At 34.5% G+C, this 25085-nt stretch overlaps 1 protein-coding gene across 8 annotated transcripts in view; it reads left to right on the forward strand.

The window, feature by feature from the left end:
- LOC135833006 (whirlin-like) overlaps window positions 1-25085 on the forward strand; it is a 148537-nt gene that overhangs the window by 13968 nt on the left and 109484 nt on the right. For all 8 annotated transcript variants that reach the window (XM_065346587.1, XM_065346588.1, XM_065346593.1 and 5 more), the window contains exon 2: window positions 13139-13841. In XM_065346587.1, coding sequence (XP_065202659.1) covers window positions 13163-13841 — 679 coding nt within the window. In that variant the 5' untranslated portion in view covers window positions 13139-13162. The remainder of the gene's footprint in view (window positions 1-13138; window positions 13842-25085) is intronic.

A 25085-nucleotide genomic window follows, 5' to 3' on the forward strand; every position in this document is an offset into this window, starting at 1 on the left:
GCCTGGATGTGTCATAAAAACCAATTAAAAATGTTCTTGGACCCCTCACCAAACATTTTGAAAAAACCGAAGTTATACAAGCTACAGTATATTAAGATCCAATTTCGATTTAAAGAGCCTCAAATTTGGGAAAGAGGGTCCTAAAATCTACATGAAAACTTGTCAGAAAAACATTTCATAAATCGTATTTTGACTTTATATCCAAAATTTGAACCAATTTGGGCTCATGAGGGCCAGAATACCCCGAAAAACAAATTTTTGGAATTTTTGGTCCCTTCCCAAAAATTACGAAAAAATTGAAATATTTCAATCAGCAATATACCTATGTTTTGCGACATCCACCCAAACGAACAGCTTCTGCAAAATTTGAAAGCAAGAGCCAGGGGTTGGAGCCTCAAAGTGGCCCAAGAGCAGAGCACCCCCCCCCCCCCCCGGTACTTACCAAATATTTTCGTTATATTTTACTCATATCCCTTCAATGAAGGATAGGGAACCTAGAAAGTAACTGAGGGATCGCATCCCAAAAATAAAGTGATACCTATTTAAACTTAACATTCTCCGAAAAAATTATGCTTCAAACGTCATTTTCAATTATGGTATTTTGACCTAGTTTAAGAGCAGGATGTAGGAGGGGTTGGATTGGAAATATAAACCAATTTACTCGGATTCGGAAACTTTAAATTGAAGTTTCTTCGAATGGTACTTAAAATTGGAGGCTTGAGCCCCGAGATGCGTTGAAATCTCATTTAGAATAATGTTTTGTTACAAAGAAGACAAAGTGTGTAAAAAAATGTCTTCGTTTTAATTTTTTAAAATTGTGAAACAAAAGCTTTCAATTTTCGTATTAGGTATTTAAAAAAATTAAGCTTTCGTTTGGAAAATTTTAATCTGAGATTTTTAAATTTCAGTCAAAGATTCTGGATCCTTTATTTGTTTTCTTCAATGATTACTTTACTGGACTTTACGTATCAAGGAGAGCACGTGAAAGAATTTTGAATGAAATCTGCAAGGCTCCGATTTCACTTTCGATTAGAGTAGTGATATAGATTTAATTCTAATGGTGTTAATAAAATTGCATACTCAGTTTGCCGTAAATACGTCCATTTCATATTAGATACATATTTTTGTGGCAACCGAATAGATCTGTACCTACTTAAGAAATTCTTTCAACTCCTGTTTTTCAATGATCATGTTTGCTTAAAGCAGGGTTCAGCACTTTCAAACTACAAAAAAATTTTCAAGCGAGAATTTAAATTGAAGAATTAGTTTGCTATGTTTGAAAAAAAATATGAATTTTTGTCATCGCTCACTTTGGAGTTGGGAAATGAAGGATTCCCTCCCTTTCCTCAAAAGTCAAAACAATTACCTATCATCACCTAAAAATTTTTCCAATTTCCTCCTAAATTTTTTTAGGTCTCACAACTCACGTAGGAAAAATAATAACACAGCGTTTCATGTCCTTTTTTTGACAACTTCGACAGCTCTCAAGGAAAGATTTCCACATGACAGCAAAATTGGAATGAAATTAGGTTAGATATTGCGGAGGGAGGAGGTGGGTTCTAGTTCGAAAAAGTTAATTTTAGAATAGGTAATTGTGAAATTCAATCAAAATTTGATAAAAACCCCAAATTTTGGGAAATTTTTGAGAAAAAAAATATTTCATAGTTTTAAATTTGGAAAAATTTCCTTTTGGATAAAATAAAAATTTGTGTAAGGAACAAAAGAGCACAAATTTAAAAACTTTCTTGGATTTCATTTCAAAATTTGAAAGGAAAAATAATATACACTGATTGAATGTCTTCCAAAATTAAATATATAATATCATTTTTTTACCTGTACCTAAGTAAATTTTAATTGAAACCCCTCGTGACATGTGACTCTGTTTCATTCCAATTTTGTCGTGATATGAAAGTTTTCCCTACAAACAGTCCAAATCGTCAAAAAAATAAGTATTTGAATTAAAAAGAAAACCGAACTTTTTTTTAAAAAAAGTCATCGATTTAGAGTTTGATAATTTTTTTTTAAGTTACAGAAGAGTTGAGTTGACTTATTTTAACTCTCTTTGAAATTAGTTGAATTGGCTGAAAAGTTGATTTATTTTCAAAAAGAGTTGCACGCTCAACCATGAGCAAAGATGGTTGGGGGGAGCTCTGTTGCGTTTTTCTGGTTACCCTCTCCAAGATTTTTTGCTCATCTCACTCACATTTATTTGACGCCTGATATTTTATTTTTTTCCAAAAATCAGTTCATTTTGGAGCGTGAGACAGGTATGGGGCAAGTGTAAGAGAAAAGCACGCAAACCGTACGAAGAACAATAAACGGTCCGAAGATTTGTGGCAACAAAAACGCCCAGTCGAAAATCTCCCATACGTTCTGGCACCACTGAAAGCTCTACTCGTCTGTCAAGTTCGCCTACATTCGAGAGATGAATCAGATCCCTAGTTTTCAAAATGAGTTTAGACGAGAATACCCGAAATACGAGTATATTCGAATGCGATTTAACATCACCACCAAAAAATCTCATTGAAATGTTTCAGCGACACACAATAAAGGACTATTTTTAATTCCTGGAAGTGCTGCTTTTTACAGAACATGTAGCATGGTCTTCGTTCTCGTCGTTGTCGTAGTAGTCATCATGAAAAATACCAAATAACGCGGTAGCTTTTATAAGGTATTAAAATTTCAAAGTTGGTGTACTTTCGGAGAGAAAACGTTGCAATAGTGTTTTCAGCTCCTTTCTTTTTTTTTCTTACACGCGAAAAAGAGAGACACGACGGTGGTACACATAAAATAAAAAACGAATTTCTTTGTGGGCGTGTGGAAATGGAAACTTTTGAAATGTGAATTGTAGTAGGTACGTTGCGCTCGGCTAAGAATTTATAAAATTTCATGCCATTTCATTATAATGCTCGTTCGAGCATCGAGCTCGAACCAACTATACGTAAAATGGATTACACGCGGCGGAAAAGTAAGAATAAAAAAATTGAAATTTACCTACATAAAACGCGCGACCGCTGAACAAAACAGCCATATACGCGGTTACACAGAATACAAAGAGTGTTTTTCAATGTCTTACATTGTGACCTAGTTAGTACACTACATACGAACGTGAAATGATATAAAATAGTTTTTTTCAGCCGTCAATATCAGAACTAGGCTATAATACGAGACTCTTCCTCTTTCTCACTGTATTTTTTTTCCTACCTTTGATATCGCTGTTTCACTCGAACCGAGAAAAAAAACCTAATTTCCGACCAGATGAAGTGCATAAGATCTGCTTTTCAATTTTCCATTCGTATCGCGTGTAATAATCTCTTTAAAACGTTCGGTTGTTGAGTTCTCTGGTAATTGCTCGTCGTGCTCTTGCTTGAGGATAGTTTTAATTTTATGTCGATACGAAATGTATTTCTGGTTTTTCTGCCAAGGATTTACTCTAACACACGTTATGTCGGGTAAAATTCAATTTATCCTCGACTAAATCCTATTCTATGGTGTCTAAATGCGTGCTAATGGTGATTTTGATGCGTTTAAATCGTAAAATAACCTCAAATTCGTAATCTACGGGTTCGAAAACCTGTTAAACGATACCCATATTGCATTTTTATCACATCTCCCCCTAGCCCCCTCCAACCATATCCACCATCCCCACCACTTTTTCAAAAAATTGATAAAAATTCGACATGCATATCGTTTTAGAGGTTTTCGAGTACGCTCGTTTCGATTCCGGTGTTATTTTTAACATTCGAAGCACCTGACGTCAGTTAGCAGCATATTCATACCATAAAATTTGCTATATATTTTTCAATTCCCATAAATTCGTATCTGTGAGTTTGAAACTCTATTACATCAGTATGCATATCGTAGTTTTATCTTTTGTGCTATCCAAGTCATCGCCCCCTCCAGTCCCCTTTAATTTTTTCGCCAGAATTGATAAAAATACCTACACTATTCTCGTCTCTACATGCGGGTTTTCGAGTTAGCTGATTTCAAATCTGATATAATTCCGAATAACGTTAAAAGCACTCGGCGTCGGTTGGACGCAAATTAAACTGGTGTATTTTGATAAAATGAAACGATGAATTGATAAAATCACACGAAGCGCGTTTGCATTTCCCGCGCTTATAAATACGACCATCGTACTATCACTTTTTGTATAATAATTATGGTAAACGATAAAACAAATTAGCGTATTTACTTTCCATTTTATTCGTATACTAAATATGTATTATGATTTTAAGCGAATCGAAGAGAAGAGCGAAACCCGTGTGCTATAATTAAAAATAACGAAAAAATATATATTTAATAACGAATTGAAACTGGTAGGCTTTCGAAGGCAAACAAACCGACATATTTTTACCAGATTGCGTTACAAAAATTGTTTACTCTCAGTATGAAAAGTCAATAGGGGAACCGCGCGCGCGGTATTTTTTACTCGGTAGAATATAAATTAATAAAATAATTCCATAGTTTATCTAAAGGGAGTGTTTGATTTGCAATCAATTTTCAATGGTTTTTTTCATTTCCCTTTTGCTTATTACAGCTACGGTGGCCATCGTCGTTAACTCGTTACCGTACAGCGTAATATTCTCATATTGAGTAAATGGCAATTGTATTCGATTAGCTGAAAATCAGTCAGACCGGCCGACCGAACCATCTTTTAAAGAACCTGATGCGATGTAGTAGGTAGGTAATATTAAAGAATCGCCGATTTCGTCTGGTTTCCCCTTCGTTTTTTTTAATACCAATTTGGAAAATTGCTGCGTGCGACGCGAAAACGCGTATGAAAGGAGAAGTCGACGAGTATAAACTTATTATCGCGATGTTTTTCCACTTTCATTTTAGCGATGACGATGAAATTATTTTTTCATTTTATATAATATTTTTCTCTCATTTTTACTAAATCTAACTCAACTGGATTGCTGTGACTGTACAGTGTAGGTACAAGTCGTTTCAGTAGGTATATTCCTTTTTCCATTCGTCGTGCAGGCTGCTTTATGAGCGAGAATGTACTGCAAGTTGTAAAAATAATAGGTACGCGTTTAGGAGGATGATCTTTTTCAAGTAGGTAATGCGATATTTTAGTTACTTATTGTGGTACTTCTCGCTTATAGCTGACATTTTTTTGTCTCTTTCAGCGAAGTGAGTTATCTGTGGACTACCGTACGTTACGTAAAGATTTTGAACATATATAGGTATCTACTAAAGCCCGGAACGATGTCGTTAGTCGTTACAACGACATCGCTTCAAAACTGTTAACGATACTGTTAGTAACGGGTTTATTTGAAGCGATGTCGTTAGTATCGCTTTTGGTATCGCTATCGCAAACGCTTTTGAATACTGACTCACACACTCACACACCCCCGCGCTCATATAAGCGTGCGCAACCATTCATGTATTCATGCAACAGATAAGGATTTCTGTGCCCATGCATAAACGATACTGAAATAATCGTTTTATGAAAAGTGATTGTACCAACTAACAGGTTCGGGTTTTATTTGGCGATACCGATTACTAACGGATATCGCTTTTAAGCGATGCGATAGCTGTTATAACTACATCACTAACGACATCGTTCCGGGCTTTAGTATCTACTTATACAAAAATATTTTAAAAAATGAATCAAATTAACTATACATGGGAAAAGGTAGTCAAATGAAATTAAAATAATAGTGCTTCCTCTAACATTTGAACAGCCGATTGTCCCCCCCCCCCATCCCCTCAATTGAATCTAGCCGGCTCAGAAGATCCAAATTTGGCACGTTTAAAAATGAGATAATGAAAAAAATGCAAAAAACTGATTTTTTTATATGTAATTTTTCTCGTCTAAAAGTAATGCAATTTTGGTCGAAAATGTTTTTTTCTCACACAAAAGATGTAAACTACGCCATATCCTGAATTTTTACAAAATTTGTCAGTTCTACTTCTTTCGCATGTTACACCTAATATCTATTAAAATAATTGAATCGTGTCATTTTGGGAACCCCTCTCCCTCCTATCATATCACCAACCGGGCTAAAATTCATGTCTAGACGAATATATGAATACAAAATACTCGTACAATAAATCGTGTGTTGTAAAATTAGAAATGAACTGAAATCGTTGAAAATGCAACTGAAATCAGTATATTTTCAGTTTTCACTTTAAGTAGGTATGAGAATTTTCAATTTCATTACCGATTTTAATTCTGTTTCGAGTTTTTGATTTTATATTCGGGATTTTCAAATTTCAATTCCACTTTCTGATTTTGATTTCATGCATTGTCTGCTTTGCTTGCAATTCAGAATAGTGATAATCGACACCCGTTTGTTCAAAATATCAGAAAAATCATTTACGAAAATGACGACAAAAATTTTACCTTCATGTGGATTCCGGCTCATGTTGGAATTTTCATGTCAGAATTTACTGATGAAGAAGCGAAAAAAGCTACCCATCTCCAACCTTTCAACTTAATTAATATTCTGTTATCAGACTTCAAATCATCAGTGGAGAACAATTTAAAAATTTTATGGTCTCAAGAATGGAATGATACTCCTCAAACAAATTGGCTCAGATCTATCACACACAAACCCAGAAACTTCAACAAAATTAAAAGTATTAACCGTCGATCTCAAACAAAAATTACTAGACTTTTAATTGGTCACACTAGATTAACTCATAATTATATTTTGAAAAAAATGAATCCCCCTTTATGTTGTAATTTGTAACGTAATTTTTGATAACAACCACTTGATTGTTTGCCCCTTTTTAAACCTTAAAATTCTAAAAGATGATTTAAACAAATTCATTGATAATAAATTAAATTTTAATAATATTATTAAATTAATCAAAAATGATAAATTACTCCATCTAGTTTAATTTTTCAAAAAATAGTAGGTATAAGTGCTTTTAAAACCAAAATATTATTGTGTTGTAAGCACTTTAAAAATAAATGTCTATGTCTGTGTCTATTTTCTGAGATATTAATTTTCAATTTTTGAGTTGATTCTTCTCAATTTTGTAATCAATTTTAGTGTTGTTTTCAGTTTTTTCCCGGTTTTTAATTTCAATTTCAGTTTTCTCTTCAGTTTTTGATTTTATTTAGGTAATTCAATTTTTAGTTTTTAATTTCACTGTCTGGAATTTTGATTTTAACACGGATACTTTTTTTACGCCGGGGTTCATTCCAAAAATAATTTGCGTCATGCTGACTTTTGAAAACTTGTGAAAAAAATTCATTGGACTTTTCTGACATTATGTCAGGCTTTTGAAAACGAAAGAAAATCAATCAAATTTTTTAAAAATTTAGTAAGAAAATTCATTAATTTTTGCATTAGGTATGTCAGATTATTTGAAAAATCAAGTTGAATTTTTGACATTATGCCAGACTTTTGAAAATTTGGAAAAACTACATACAATCAATTTTCAACATTAAGTCGGACTTTTAAAAAATTTTTTTAAAAAATGGATCAATTTCTAGTAGGTATTTGGAGTAGGTATATACCTAAGCCAATTTTAGAATATTCGGTCAAACTTTTGAAAACCTGAAAAAAAGAGCTATAAATTCTTAACATTATGTTGGACTTTTGAAAACTTTGAAAAAAAAATGGCCAAATTTTTGAAATATACTTTTAATTGAGGTAAGTATCAAATTTGACTTTCAAGAACTTTAAAAAAACAACAAATAACTTATAATCAAAGTGTCAGATTTTTCTTTTTATTCGAAATTATTATCTTTCAGTTTACACAAAACATATCCATGATCCATGATTTTAAACTTTTCTCAGAGAGGAGACTACATATATTATCCATTTTTAATATTTTTATCTAATATTTTATTTTCAGTTTTCGGATTTTCGGTGACTTTCACTTATTTTTGGAGTTTTATCATTTACTTTCAAAGTTGTCGACTTTCTTTTTTATTTTGTTTCCAGAGATACTCTCACTTCTTATTCTGAGGCTCAACGATTTTATTTCAGAGTTTTCGATTTTACTTATGATTTGATTTTCTCTGTTTTCTCCTTTTTTGGGAGGGAGGGAGGGGGGGGGGGGTGATTAAATTTTTGGAGATCTCGATTTCATTTTTAGCTTTCAGTTTCATTTTCAACATTTTCAACTTTATTTTTAGTTTTTAATTTTTTTTTATCATCAGTTTCCCATTTCATTTTAATAGGTAGTTTTCAGATTTATTTTTATTTCACAATTTTCAGTTCAACCATGCATACTTTCTAGCTATAGTTTAATAAAGTATCTGCTGTCGGGGATGTGGTAGTTGATGTCGTGAAAAAATTAATAGTGTTTCTTGAAAATCTGTGGTGATCATTTCCATCAAAACCCATCGAAGAGTTGGGGCAGACCTGATAGTTTTTGGGCATCTATGATTTCTCGCAAAACTGTAAAAAACTTTGAGGACTCATACCTCAAGAGTGATTACACTTTGAGCAGATCCATTTGCAGGGTTTTGAAGCCCAATTTTTCCCATATTTTTCACGAATTAATTTCCAAAAACGCAAGAGCCTTCATTTTTTCAAAATTCCGAGTAAAAATAGAGCGGCGAAACGAGAAGAGGAAGGATAACTCATAAGGTATGAAACAGGAACACGTGTCCTATAGTGAAAAATTCCCTATAACCTTATTTTAACACAGATAGGTACAATAATTAAATATAAATATTTCAATTTTCAACTAAAATAAAGCTCCAAAATACTTCAATACGTCCAGTATGAAACCAATTTACCGAAAGCTTATTCATACGACTACGAAATTGCTGCCGGCCGTGGCGGGTTAATTTTTAATAAAATGGAGATCCTCCATCCATTCAAAGGTCAGTTGAAGATTAGCACGGATTTCACTTTAGTTAGTTACAAAATACGTACCTAATACGTAGGTAGGTAGGTAGTAGAATTCTACGTAGGTAATAGGTCTACAGGTAGTAGCCGAGATAGCTTATGATATTTTAACTTTGAGTTTCGAGTTTGGAGTCGTACGCTAAAAAGGTAGGTAATTTGACGCAGTGAAAAACACGTATCGCAAATTTAATTTCCGGCCCGAACGAGATAGCCGTTTATGAGAGATGAAAGCAACAACAGCGTGCGCGGAAAAAAAAGACCAACGATGGAAAATTTTACGCCGGGAATTCGTTTTATATAAAAATTTCCTTCTCGAAAATGATTTGAATATAACAATCGAGCTCGTCGAGCGGTTTAATGGGCTCGACGATAATTTACGGTGCGAAAGAAATTTTTCATTTTGAAATTTTTCTCGAGCATAAATTTAACATTATTATTATTTTTAAATATAAATTAACAAAACTGCCGGCTGTGTGTCGTATTTACTCGTACTATACCATAGACGACAGTGGCTTGTGCAGAACATGGCTTTGTTACGAAACGTATAAGTGGCGCCGTATTCTCAGACATTCACCATCTTTATTTTTATTGATCGGGCACCGGTTTAATTTGAAAATGAAATTCGTACCGATACACGTCTGGGTCGAATCGGGGTAGCAGTTTTTTCACGTATGCCCCCGAAATAAATACGATTTTCTATCCGATATCGTAATCGTATACGAATATAATTTCACGCTGTTTTCAGTTCAACGTATTCGTTCATCGTATCGTAGGTCTATATATTAAGGATACCTACCTACCTATCTACTAGTTCGGTTTGGGGAAAAAAATACCAATTTTTTACAATCGTATAGCGCAGCGTAGGAAGGATATACCTACCCTCATCGTACTTATGTAAGACCTTTTTGGCCGCTTTATCGAACAAGTTGAACTTGTAAACTCGTTTATATCGTTAAGAATCGAAGTCGTACAATTTTCACCACACATGAACGCGACCTGCATGTCAGAGAAGTTAATTTTCTGCCAACAAATTCCTCGTGTGCTGCTGTGCTCGGCTTCGCGGCGATGGTGCGGTGGTGGAAATTTACCAGACCCGGTCCGCTATACTCGAGCTCGTGGTTTCGGAGCGTGAATTTTAAGAAACAGTTTTTATTTGTTTATGGACATCGTGGAAGGGTTGAATTTCTCTAGGTATTCTACATGTCTTGACCTATTTAACGAACTAAAATCTCGTTTGGAAATCACGTCAGCCGATGAAACGTACAAAATTGCGGTTTAGCCGCTCCGCATGATCGTGCAACCAACTTACGACCAAGCTGATGTACTACGAGTATTTTTCTTACGGTTTTATACTTTGCGGTTTGTGATGGTTGTAAGAGTGTGAAAATGCACGACGAGCCCACGTTGCAAAATTCATTCTTATTTGAATTTTCTTATGGCACGCCCTGCTGTCTTTGTGGTTAACTTTGCGCCACACCCAGTACCTTGATTTAAATCTGTACGAAGTTTAGGGTGTGATTGTATCGCTGCTTGGATCATGGGCGAGAATTAGATGCTATACGTGTTTGGAATTTACACGTATGAGTGTCCGCCGCGCCACCGTCCAGTATTGGAGTGTTTTTTCGTTTTGGAGGAATGAGGAAGAAAGGGATGGAATAAGAAGAAATTTGAAAAAATGAATTATTTCACGTGGTTCATCAAGAAAGGTATCCCAAACGACAGGAACTTCAGTTTATAGTCGATTTCGCTCATTTTTTCTGAGTATGAGGATTCTTCGGAATGAGAATTGACATAGGTACGTAACACACCATGTTTCGAAAACTGAAAATGAAATCGCAAAGTGAAAGTGAACTAAAAATTTTTAAAATGAAATCGAAAACTGAAAATGAGATTGAAAAATGACAGCATCTAAAACTGAAAACTCTGAAAAGAAAATTAAAAACTGTAATTGAAATCGGAAACCGAAAATATAATTAAAACTGACGAGGGAACCTCTTGAGGTGTCACGCTCCGATTTGAACCGGACCGCGATTTTTGAAAAGAGCATAGTCTAAAAATCCCAAAATCAAGTTTTCAGCTGCCCAAGTTCATTTTTCGATTTTTGGCGATTTTTTGAAAATTCAAAATTGACAGTTTTTGGCGATTTATGCTTTTTTTTAAAAGTACGAACTTGATCAGTAAAAATGGTCAAAATAAATCCCAAAACTAATATTAATTACCCAAATCCAAATTTTACCGTTTCCAGCCATTCTGGAGCCTCCAGTCCGATTTTTCAATTTCTCCAGAATTTTGAATTTGTTCCAGAAGGCGTGAATATGAAGTTGGGCAGCTAAAAATCGACTTGTGTATTACACTCGACCTGTTTAACGAGTTTATCTACATTTGAGCCGATTTCGGGAGTGACACCTCAAGAGTGGTTTTTTAACCAGCTTTTTTCAAAATTAAAAAAACCAAAAAATCAAAAGATAGCCGATTTGTGAGGGAATTTTCGAAATTTGTTCGAATGGCTGTATTTCTTCAAGGACTAAGCCCGGAGCGCAAATTCTACCATTTCCAGCCGTTTTGGAGTGAGAGTGACATCAAAAAACCACTCTTGAGGCGGCTCAAATGTGGATAAAATCGTTAAACAGGTCGAGTATAATGCATAACTCGATTTTTAGCTACCCAACTGCATTCACGCCTTCAAGAGCAAATTCAAAATTCTGGAGAAATTGAAAAATCGGACTGGAGGCTCCAGAATGGCGGGAAATTGTGAAATTTGAATTCGGGGGGGGGGTTATTCCTTGAAGAAATACAGCGATTCGCACAAATTTAAAAAATTTCCTCACAAACAGTCATCTTTTGATTTTTTGGATTTTTTAATTTTGAAAAAAGCTGGTCAAAAAACCACTTTTGAAGTGTCACTCTCAAAATCGGCTCAAGTGTGGATAAACTCGTTAAACAGGTCTAGTGTAATATACAACTCGATTTTTAGCTGCCCAACTTCATATTCACGCCTTCTGGAGCAAATTCAAAATTCTGGAGAAATTGAAAAATCGGACTGGAGGCTCCAGAATGGCTGGAAACGGTAAAATTCGGATTTGGGTAATTATTATTAGTTTTGGGACTTATTTTGACCATTTTTACTGATCAAGTTCGTACTTTTAAAAAAAAGCATAAATCGCCAAAAACAGTCAATTTTGAATTTTCAAAAATTCGCCAAAAATCGAAAAATGAACTTGGGCAGCTGAAAATATGGTTTTGGGGTTTTTAGACTATGCTCTTTCCAAAAATCGCGGTCCCGTTCAAATCGGAGTGTGACACCTCAAGAGATTCCCTTGTGAGAATGAAATTGAAAATTCTGAAGATTTGGCCGAAAAGGCGAAAACTCAAAAAAGTAGGGGAAACGTTTCTTCTGCAAAAAAATTTTAAAATCATGGATACGTGTTTTGCTTGAAACTTGATAATGAAATGCCATGCCATTAATATGTAGTACCCAACTCTACACAGTTTATGCCAAGTTTTCAAAAGTCTGACAAAAAGTCAGAATGCCATTTTTGAAAGTTCAACATGGCAATTCAGTGATTTTTAGCCTGATTTTCCTTACAGCAAAGAAAGGCTTGCATATGCATAGCTTATCATGATTCTGAGATTGAGGGGTAGGACCACTCACAAAATGCATTTTGAGACCCCAGAAGTCCATATGCTTCGTTTTTTTGCATGTATGAATTTTTTTTAATAATTTTTTTTTTGGACTAATAAAATACATCTTAACAAAGTTCCCTCAAATTCGATATTTAGGCTTAGTTTGGCATTGGATTAAAGAAGTTTTTGTGTGGATGACCTTGGGTCGAAATTCGTGGATGTTTGAATTTTTGGAAGGTGGTAGAGAGAGGTGAAGAAGGCTCAAAAAGTGACACTATAAGAGCCAATCGATAGGAAATCAAAAGTTACATTATCCATAAAACAGCCTCCTAAAGCTATTTAGAGAGGAGTAAACCGACTCTTTCGGGTTCTTTGACTTGGGAAAATCTCGGGCCATGCCCCTTACCCCTCCAAATGGACCTGGGAGGCTGAATTTTGACATGCATGTATCCGCAGAGTACCTTATATGTACTTTTTGGCGGGTTTCGACATTTCAACTCCTCCCCATCCATTTATACGAGTAGCTGCGAGTGACCATTGAAAAATAATTAGTACACATTTAAACGTCCCTCTCCCTATATGCTTCAAAAATTCTCATATTTTGTAAAAATTTTCATATAAGACGAATAAGCTCTCTGCTTTGAAAAATTTTAATTCAACCCCAATTTTTTTTTTATCGGATGTTACAGAAAACCTCGTGACATTAGCTGTACATGGCTGAAGAAGACTTTTCTGATCTGGGAGAAGTAAAACTGACGCATTACGATGGAACCAGATGGACGAGCGGTTGGGGCAGAAGTCCCGGCAGTGGTGTCACTACGTTACCTTACCAATACCATAGAACTTTCCCCCAAAGTTACCAAAATAATGCTAGAGCAGCGGAAGCGGAAGATATCATGGGCCACCATTATAATCACACTTCCAGGACACATCACAAAACCGGCTTGTACTACTCGCCGCCGGGTACCTCGTATACTATTATCGAACAACCGTCGTCTACAATGTCCACCGCACACCAAACGAAATACCGAAACAGCAGGGGCGTCGTGTCCACCAACATGGCCGGCTCGTCCAGCGCCCCGAATAGTAAAATTTTAAGCAATAGTAATAGTAATAAAAAAAGACCCATATCTCCGGAACAAGTACTGAAATTATTTAGCTCTCATGGCGGACGCAATCATAACAATAATACTACGAGTAATCATATTATGAATAATATTAATAGTTCTAAGTCTCCGATAAATACCGAAACACATGCTCAACATATAAGGCATCAGCCTCCTGATATCGATAAACTTCCAGTTAAAACTATCAGCATGACTAGAGAAACACCGCCCGGTAGTGGGAACCATGGATTTGGCATTTGCGTCAAAGGCGGATCCAAAAAACCAGGTAATTTTTATTTCTATTTCAATTACTCGTATTACGAGCTCAGCTCAACGTTTATAAGTCAATAGATAGTCGATAGATTTACTTACATCTTCAATTCCATCTGAAACAAATTAAACCAAACTTGAAATAAAATTTGAATTTCGAAACAATTATTTAAGTATCTGCGAAAAAATCTCATCATTTTACCCAGAACAAAGTATTTTATAACCCCTGAAAATAAAACTACTCGATGCATATTTACAAAATATTCCACCACACCTGATACATTGTCGACTTGAAAACACCACGGATGTTTTGATTGCGTGTTAGGTTAGCATAGGGAAAAAATAAAAAAAAAATTCCAACCAACGTAACCACATCGCACACTGAATCATCACGTTCGACTCGATCCCTTGAGACAACGTAGGTACCTAAAATTCTGCGAATAAAATTTTTCATGCGCATATTTTAAACATAAACGTGTCAAAAATCAACGTCATAGTGGTGATTGGCATTTCACCATTCCGCTATCATATACCTAAATTGTAGCAAAACATCGAAACACGAAGCAATTTTCACGGACTATACTACAGCCACAACATTCGTACAATAAAATATAAACCCAAATTGATTTTTTTTTATCAGTGTGGTTGTACAATGAATTGAAATATACCGCAGTAACACGAGAAATTAATGTGTAAGCATCGAGATACACATACCTAGGCGATGTTGGTAGGTAGTAGAGGTAGGGGTAGGGGTAGGGGTTTTATACGAATTACAAATACAGTCTGATGAAAAGTATAAGTAATGCACCCGAGTTAACGTAGGTACATTACAGTCACGAAATAATCTGATATCATGCTATCGGTAGATTTTCTCTGACCCTATTTTTTTTTTCGCTTTCATTTACTTACTTTTCATTTTTTTCCCCCGTTGAAATTATGTTATTTTATCAAGCGTACAATTTAAGCATATAATGTAAACCATTCGAAGTACTTAGCTATAAATAAGACACACCGTGTCCGAGCAATTTCAATAATACTTATTATCAAGTTTACAAAGTTTACACACACAAGAATAGGTATATTTACCTGGTGGTGCGTGTTTACAAGATGTAATTCATTTAATATTTTTTTCACCTTTTCTTCCTCTCTTGCTCGATGGTGTGTCTATGTTTTTCGCCATGTACAGTGGTTACAAACTAGGTTTATTTATACCCAGACTTAGGTAGGTATACTAAAAACAGTAGTTTTATTGGTGTTGATGCCTCGAGTGCTTTTTGTTAAAATTGAAGTACCTACCTTACAAGGGAAGTATTCCAATCGGCACAACGATTAATGTTGAACCAGACAAAAGGGATTTAATAGAGACCCTTAAAATAGAGATACTACCAGCCAAAATTTCAGGAGGTGAATTTTTTAATTTTTGTTCAACTTTTAATTTTTTAAGTTCTAGCAAAAAATAGAAACAAATTAAAATTTTACCAAATTGGTCTAGAAAACTGAGATTTGGTATGTACTTCATTGTTGACCTACCAAGTTGACTGATGATAGTTTAAAACCGTTCTAAACCCTTCAGTGGATTTTGGATTTTGATTTTTTTCTCAATCTCCCTTCATAAAAATGATCACTCGAAAAAATTTTGAATTTGAACTGGCACGAAAAGATGTCGTTAATCCGAATTTATAGTTGCTGAATTTTATGTTCACCATCACTCTACTTGTAAAGATTTTTAGAAAAAAATGGAAAATCCGAAAAACCGCCATGAGGCTCTAGAACCGTTTGAAACCACCACTAATCATTTTTGGAGGTCGGAAATAGAGTACAAGCCAATTTTCAGATTTCTAGATCTATGTATTTGGTAACATTTTTATTTTTATTTTTGGTTCTAATTTCAATTTTCAAAAATTTGCTAAAAATCTAAAAATGAATTTCAACACCAGAATTATTAATGGCATGATGGTGTATTTTGAGGAGCTTGGCTCTTGTGTCAGTTGGAATTAGGGTGGATCACTCAAAAAAATAAATACATGTAGAACCTACCTAAATAAAAATTTAAAAAAATAAAAATCCAAGTATTTTGACAAAACTTGTTGAAGACGTTCACATTGAATTGAAAGCTATCCCACTAAAAAAATTCAGCTCTGGAGATATTCCTGGAGAGAAAATATTGTCTCTCAAACGGGGGGGGGAGGGCATTTTTAAAAAAAGTAAATCGTGAATTTTTTGTTTTGGGGGAAAAGCCCAGTTTAAGGTTTTTGAGATTGACGATTTTTTCAGATACTCGTATTTCAAAAAGTTGGAGGATTTATACCAATCATAAAATTGAAATTATCCAACTCAAAAACTATAATTTTTGCTTATTTTTTGGGATGATTTCTACGTACGAAATAAAACAATTATCCGAACGACCTGTAGAAAATAGTTACCCATAATTTCGGATGAAAAAGAAAAAAAAATTAAATAGGTATGCACTTACGAAAAAAAAACTTCTGTTTTCAGATCGAAGCAAAAATCGTCGTCATTTTTGAGTTTGGACATTTAAATCCATTTCAACAGACCACAAGAATATCTTTTGTCTAGATTACAAAAATTTACAAAAAAAAAAAAAAAAAAAAAAAACTGTTTTCAAAGCTAAAAATTTTAATTTTTGGCCCAACTCATTTTGACAGGTCACAAAGAAATTCTAAGGTGTTTAAAATGTATTATTTCTGGACACTCGCACAAAGTTTTACAACGCCCTATCGTTAAACCAATTTTTAAAAACGCAGTCTCGTTGAGCTCATAATACTCGAGACAACCTCGTATTTTGGTGGTTTTTATTCTACCAGCTGGCTTGATTGTGGATTTATGACAATATATTGATGAAGAAATCGCTAGAATTACGCAAAAATTGCACTTACATAAGTGCAATAAAGTGCAATTATGAGGTTTTCTTGGCTTCTCCTTCCCATTGTACCACCTATAGGGTTAAATAAGCTGCTATTTTCTCTTTTTCGGAACCTTAGATAATTATGACTCGTACATTCGAAACCAAGTACCTATTTTCTGCCACGGAAAAAGTCAGTACAATTCCTTTTTCAGAGTTTCTAGACATTTGCCCCAAAAACGTTTTTTCAAATGGAAAAACTTCAAATTTTTGTTTGTTTTTTCAAATGACCAATTTCTGTAATCCACTTTTTTCGAACCCCATATTCCTAAATTCACAAAAGTGGACAAAGGTTTAGTTTTTTGTCAAAATTGCAAAAAAAATCCTACTTGAAATTAACTTATCGAGAAAAATCTGTTTGTTGTTATCGTTATCAGGTTGGTTCTTTTTTATTGGTATGCATCCCCAAAAAGTTTTACCTATGTATTTGCTAAAATTGCAAAAAATTCTATTTTTTTTTTGTAAAAATTGTGAAAAAAAATATTTTTATCAAAATTGCCAAAATGCTTTTTGTCAAAATTCACAAAGAAAACTCATTTTTTCCAAAATACCAAGTATCTTTCTTTCTGTTTTCCAAACGTACAAAAAATCTTACTTCTTCATCAAAATTTCAGGGAAGACTCATTTTTTGTCAAAATCGCCTAAAAGTTATGTTTTGTTACAAATTGCAAGAAACTTTTATCTTTTGGAAAATAAATCTGTGAAAAAAAAATATATTACCTCGCCTTTGATATGCATTTGCTCAAGAAATATGCTCAGGCGTTGAAAGAATTGCATATTCGGTTCGCCGTGGATAATATGCTTCAGCACCAAGTAGTCGTATTTACGGCAAACTGAATATGCAATTCTATTAACACCACCGAATTGCCTTCAAACTTGTTTTATTTCGACTCTTCGATGTCCCTGTCCGTCCCTCCAGTCTGACTTTTTCAACACGTGAAATGTATTTGAAAAGCATTATTTTCATTTCCTCCTATTGCGTAGTTTAAAATTTCCATATTTTTAACCTTTATCTTTCCTTTTCTCTCGTCGATATCTACGTTGATGAAAATGATAAAGCTTCGGTTGGGTTACCGCTAACCAAACACTCGGTTGTTTTTGGGTATCTTCATCTAGCATCAAAGCCTACGTATATTTCATCCTAATACCTATGTCAGTATCGATTCAAAAGGACCCCTTTATAATATAACCCACCTTTCTGGAATCCATCCCATTCGGTTTTTTGAAATTGCCTGGAAGATCGTGCTGAGGTAAAAAGTTTCTTAATTGCAGTTCGTAAAATGTCTTACAGGCATACGCAGATTGGTCGTTCCAACTACATAGGTACACAACCATCATACCCAAATAAGCCTACTTGCCGTATAAACGTATGCTAATAATCGAGCAAACGTTAGGATAAATCCAACCCTTCTATCTGAAGTCATAATTTATCCACAATCGAATCTCGAGAATCGAACTCGTCACACGAGAAAACAATAGGAGAGAAATTAAACGACAAAACCAGCTCGAAGCAACCGATGGTTTATACAATATGTATGCTTTATAGTATTTCATCGCGTGGATATTCCAAACTGCGAATGACGCGAAAAGAAAAATATCAAACATTTACTCGTTTTGTTGGGATGCAAAGCTGTCAGACTGTTGCTGCATTGCAATATACCAGTACTAGTCGTATATAGGGTCGACGAGGAGGACGACGACGTACTATAAAAAAAGGCAAAAGGCATCAAACGGATAAGCAGTTTATTTAAAAGTACAAATAGATTACGAAGCGAAATGATCTTATACGAGGAATTTGTACGTGATAAAATTGAAAAATACTTTTGCACGAAAAGTCTACAACGGTATTTTATCTTTACTGTATATATCGTTCGAGTTTTCCCTTATAGAATACTCCATACACATAGTACAACGTTCGATATTGCGCGCATCTGTCGCCTGTCGGTATCGTAATATGTGTGCGTTTTTTCTCTATTTTTTCTTCGGTATATATACTCACTATAGAGAGAGGAATTAATCGATAAAAGAAGCAAGTTTTTGGAGACATCGTACAATGATACTTGTTCGAAAAATAAATCGCTATCTTACACGAACTTTTAATAAATTACCCAAACTTGCCTCGTTCACATGGAGAAAGAGAACTGCAATAAGCTATATACCCTACGAGTAAAAACAACGCCACCAAAGTAGGGGGAAAAAATACCTATAAAACTTTTTGACAGCGTTTTATTTAATTATTGTGGGTATCTCGAGAGATGTGTAGCTGGAGGTATTTCATACTATAATGAAACTATAAACAATTGTTTTATCACGATGTAGGTACCTATATATATAGTATTTTTGGCGGTCATATTATAAATACGAGCGTAAAATTGAAATGGCAGGTATGCGTAAAAGGTGCTCAAACAAAGCCCAGGTATGCGCGATAAATCACGTAGAAATAAATAAGTTTGTCAGTATGAGAAGTTATGGGGTTTATGGATGAGGAGGTAGCATTATTCCAAAACTCAGCTTCCGTTTTAGCTCTTCATTTATCTCCTTTTATGCTTGTCAATTCATTAACGTCACCTCATCTATATAAACTGCTAGAGTATCAGTATCACGTGGCTATTACCTATAGTATCTGTGCAGCGACGTATTCCAAAGGGTATATTAATATTTTGAAATACGTTAGAAAAATCTACACGATGAGGTAATCCTACGGGTGTTCATTTACAACATCGCGATTTAAACTACTACACTTTGTGTCTCTGTACCACTCTCGAGTCGTATTTCAAAAAAAAAAAAGCAAGCCCGAAGCTTCGGTGAAAAAAAAAACAGACCCAACCATGTGTTACAAATTACCCTTGTATAAAACCACGCATCTCTATGTAGTCTTCGAGCCATTTTTAAAATGTATCCCGAATCAGTAGCTGTATAGCTATAGAGGTGTGTAGTGTAGAAGGAAACGTAGTATAGGTACGAGTATATGTACTAAAATTTTATAAACCTTAAAATTCTCTCGAGCGTCAGGTGCGATGAACATAATTTTTTTTCCTATGATATCGTTGCCTAGGGCGCGGAAGCATTCGCGTAGTAAAAATTATTTAGTAGCGAGGTTTTGATTTTACTTTTACCTTACGCGAATTTTCATTTTTCGATGTATCGTTTTCAAAGTAGGTATAATACGAGGGTTTTTTTACCACTGGGTAAATCCCAAGTAGTCGTAATTTTGTCCGGGTAATAAAATTTTAGCGTTGAGAAAAGGCGTATGCGATTCACGATGTATGTTCTGGGTTCAATTTAAGCAATATTGTGTTCACTTGATGGAATTTTTTACGCGCTGTATAGACTTGTGTTATGTGCTGTTTTTACTTACTTTCATCGTGTTGTTTGTATACCCTTTGAAGGTACGAGTATTTTATGCGACTACTTTTTGATGGAATAAAAGGTGTCGATATTACAGAGTAGATTCGCAAATAACATCCTTATTCCTTTGCTAAGTAGAGGAGCACTTGAGGGAATATCCGAGAAATGCGTGAAGATTCGAACTCAATGCTCTTGGATACCTATAGGTCATTTTCAATTTTTTAGTTTTTTGATTATTTTTTTTTTAAGCTGGTGGGTGATCGAAGGGAGGTTCACAGCATTGGATTGGGGAAAAAATCAGTAATATTTGAACTCAGCCGAAGAGTGTTGGGATTTCATTTTAAAAATCAGTTTGTCATAAAGCATAGAAAAAGGTGTCTTTAGGGGAGAGACGCCAAATATGGAATACCATCTTTAAAATTGAGATTTCTCAGCCCCAAATCAACTTAAGGGTGATCTCAAACAACCAATGGGTAGCTGCAACCCTCTAGTTTCACCCTCTAAAAGCTCAGTTCTCAAAACCAAAAACTTTTCCCCCCACTCCCAATTTTGTAGAAAGTGTCATTTTTGGACTTTGAAAAAATGGTCCCCAAATATGGAATAGTTTTTTTTTTCAAAAATTACTCTCAAAAATACGTATTTAAATAAATTTATTTGACTTGAAATGTAATAAGTAATTAAAACCTTTGACTACAATAACAAAATTCACATTTTAATCAATTTAAAATGTGAAATTATCTGACTTTGAAAAAAAAATTTTTTTTCAAAAATTAATGGATAAAATTGCGTATTTAATCAAATTTATTCGACTTGAGACCTAAAATACATCTAAGATGCATAATTACTAACGTTTTGAACATGTGTGATCGAAAGAATACTCAAAAAATAAGAAACACAACATATTCCATAATAGGCTACCCAAAGAATCTGAATAAAAAACGATCATAACTTTTTTATTTGCAGCTTTCGAGAAAAACTGATGAAATATTCTGAAAGTACTCACTTTTCACTTCTAGAAGCTATCTTCATACAAATGTTTTCGCACAATTTTCTGCTAAAATTTTTCAATTCAAAATTTTTCACAGAAAAATTTTTTTGTTATCAAATCACATTTTTGTCAATTAAACACAGATAACTTTACAGATCACCACCAAAACTCGTGTAGCCTGGTTATTTCACTAGCTTAATCGATTCTGACCATCGCCGGTAGATTTCGATGGTAAACATTCGAGATATTGTTGCATTCCATATTAGGCAACATTCCATATTTGGCGTCTCTCCCCTACTGTAATTTTTTCAAATTTTTTAAAGCTTTTCAATTTTTTCCAATTTTAAAAAATTAAATTTTTAAGGTCTATAATTTCGGAGAAAAACTTCAAAAATTTTCAGACGAAAAGCTATACTAAAAAAATTTTGTCAAAGAAAAAAATCCTGAAAAAGGATACCTACGCTTAATGAGCTACACACATTTGAAACATGAATTCAAGTCATCACCAACTTCAGAAACTGAAAACGATCGTGTCTATTTCCAAAGCCAAACAAACTGAAAGATACAGACGAAAATGAAAAGCCAATTTCATCACCAGAAAATTTTTCAAAATCCCATCTTAACGCTTTGAGGACTTGTAAAAAAAAATTAACACAGAATTTCTTTGAATTTCGAAAAAATTTTCACAAGCCTTTCAATTTTTCATCATCATCATTGAACTTTAACCCAGTGAGCTGTTCAGTCCGTTTGGGAAACTATAGAAGAATTGCTCTCAGATGTGTCATCAAGTGTTTTCTTCAGTCTTCCTCTGCTCCTCCTGCCAGTTGGAGTGTATTCTTTGACTTTTCAAGGGGACCGTTCGTCAGGCATTCTATCAACGTGTCTTCGCCATCTTTTTCTGTAATCTTTTACCCGTCCAATGATTGGCTCTGCTCCTGGCTCCTTCAGGATGTCTTCATTCCTTTTCCTATCGTGTCTCATATATCCTGCCATGCCACGCATGAATCTCATTTCCACTGCGGTTACTCTGCTTTTTATATCCTTTCTCACCGTCCATGTTTTACTTCCATACAGCAGTATTGGTCTTGCCAGAGTATTGTAGATTCTTATTCGAGTTTTGGCTCAAAGTTTTCTTGGAGGGGTGGCTCAGTTTACCCAATTATTCCCCGCTTACTATCAGGAATTTGTTGATTGTAAGTTGTGAGTCAACTTCTCCTTCATAAGATAGCCCGCATCAGAGATATTTAAAGCTTCTGACTTGTTCTACTGGTAGTCCATTTACAACAATTTTACTGCGTATTGGCGCTTTCCCTCAAAGGCCATCACCTTTGTTTTTGATGACTAGATTCTCAATCTGTATTTATCTGCTACTTTCTGAAGGTTGTACATTGCTCTCTGCAAGTCATCTTCATTGTCAGCAAAGACCATAGACATTTTAGTTATATGGACTTCTAGTTTAAATCAACAAATATGTCACATGTTGTTGAAAAATAGCTGAGTATGAGGCATGCGCAGTTGTGTACTTCCACCACTACACACACAACTCATCATGACACAACATCGACATGTGATGCGTGTATAGTGGTGGAAGTACACAACTGCGCATGCCTCATACTCAGCTACATACTTTGTTAACAGCAAGCGACAAAAAACATTTGTTTTTGGTGAAGGACTAGCAGTCCATGTAAGTAAAATGTCTATGGCAAAGACCACTTGATCATCAGCGAATAGCAGGGTATTGACGTGGATGTCATTGATGCCTAGCCCTTTTGGCATGGTTTTCAGCCATTCTTTAATCATATTGTCAAAGTAGATGTTGAACAGGCTACACAACATTTGGCATCATCCCTGTCTTACTCCTCTTCCTATAATTATCTTCTTTGCTTCTGACATGTTTCCAGATCTTACTCATATAAATTACCTACATTATCCATGTATATTTCTTCAATTAAGCATACCTACTAAAGCCTGGAACAATGTTCTTAGTGATGTAGTTATAACTGCTATCGCATCACTTAAAAGCAATCCCTGTTAGTAATCAGTATTGCCAAATGAAACCCAAACCTGTTAGTTGTTACGATCACTTTTTATAAAATGATTATCTCAGTATCGCTTAGCATTGCCAACGAAATCCTTATTTGTTGTATAAATGCATGAATGGTTGCGCATGCTTTCCGATAAGTTTGGCGTCCCTCCCTTCCCTACTGGCCTACAACAGGTACACTGACATTCTAACAGTATGCAGTGTATATGACTTATGAGCACGGTGTGTGTGAGTCAGTGTCAGTAGGTATGCAAAAGTGATAGCAATACTAACGACATCAAGTCAAATAAACTTGTTAGAAAGTGATGTGAATAATTTGCTGATAAGAAAAACCTGTTACTCACAGTATCGTTAACAACTTCTAAGCGATGTCGTTGTAACAACTAACGACATCATTCCAGGCTTTATAATACCTACTATTTGTTCATTCACTTCAATTTTCCTCAGAAAATTATTTTAAAGTCTCTCAATCTCGTCCTTTTATGTCTACCAATAGTAATTTACACTCTTTACTCGCAAATTCAGCAATTTTAGTGATCAAAAAAGCTCAAAAAAGTATTCAACTAAAAAAAAAACAAAAAAGTGACAAAATGTGAAAAAAGTTGGTAATTTAAAAAATTTGAAATAATTTTGCAACTTGTACATATATATGTAGGTAAAAAAGCATAATTTTTTGGGAACGATGTGAGAACTTTTGTTAATTTCTGATTTAAAAAATATAACAATTTTTGGCAATCTTGGCAAATCTTTTGGGAATCATTGACAAAAAAGTAACACTTTTTATCAATTTCTGGCTTTCAAGAAAATGACATTTGAGTGATTCTTGGGCAAAAAATGAGAATTTTTGTAAGTTCAGTGGAATTCCAAAATAAAAATTCTTTGCTAGAGGATTTTAATACTTCAGTAATAGGTACATAATACATTATACCTACTTAGTATGAGTTTTTATCCTTCAAAAGTACCTAACTTCAAATTGCGAAATTTGACCCGATTTCATTTCAATTTTGTCTTGATGTGAGAATTTTTTGCGTGCGTTGTCGACGTTGTCAAAATACAGGAATAAAATGCTGAGGGGCACCAAATATTTCCTTTGCAGGAAAATTTCACAAAATTAAATGACAATTTTCAAATCGTGAAATACTTAATTTTGATCAAAATCCAAAATAAATTTCGTAAATGCTAAATTTGACAGGTTTTTCTTATCTTGAAATATCCACCTTTCCTACCATACACTTCCTCATTAGGTAGGTACCTGTTTCTCTAACGTTAAAATGTAGGTAACCTATTTTGTCAAAATAAATAAGTATGAAATTACTATTATACTATATATATACTGTCTTATAGTACATTGCGAGATCCGACATATACACAGGCATTGCGAGATCCGACCCAAAAAATTTCGAAAAATGCTAAAAACTCAAATAATAACCCTACAACTTCGTTCGAACGCACGTTCCAGTGTGTAAACAGTGCCTTTCTATGCATTGCCGCCATCAATTTCGCGATCCGCATAAACCGAGATCCACCAACGGCCTAAACCTGATTTGGGGGTGGATCTCGCAAGATGCGTCGTTTATCTATTTTCAAAAATTGTATATAAGTAGATTTAAACTTAGTCATTGTGGTGCCCGTTTTAAGTATACGTAGTCATTGTGGTGCCCGGTTTTGGGCTTGTGGCGCCCAAATCGGGCACCACAAGGTCTTTTTATATAAAACGATGTAGAATTTGATGAAATGCACTCTAAGGTGAAAAAAAATTTTTGAGGCAGGCACCACAAGTACCAAGTTTATATAACGGGCACCACTACGACTAAAAAACTCAAAAAAAATAAACTGCTTCAAAACACCTTTATCATACATATATATGTGATCCTCTATGTACGCGGGCACCACAATTACCATAAAAGACCCGGGCACCACAAGGTACTAGGTACGTGTATTCATATATATATAGATT

Source organism: Planococcus citri, chromosome 1 (assembly GCF_950023065.1).
Source record: "Planococcus citri chromosome 1, ihPlaCitr1.1, whole genome shotgun sequence".
Lineage (NCBI taxonomy): Eukaryota > Metazoa > Arthropoda > Insecta > Hemiptera > Pseudococcidae > Planococcus > Planococcus citri.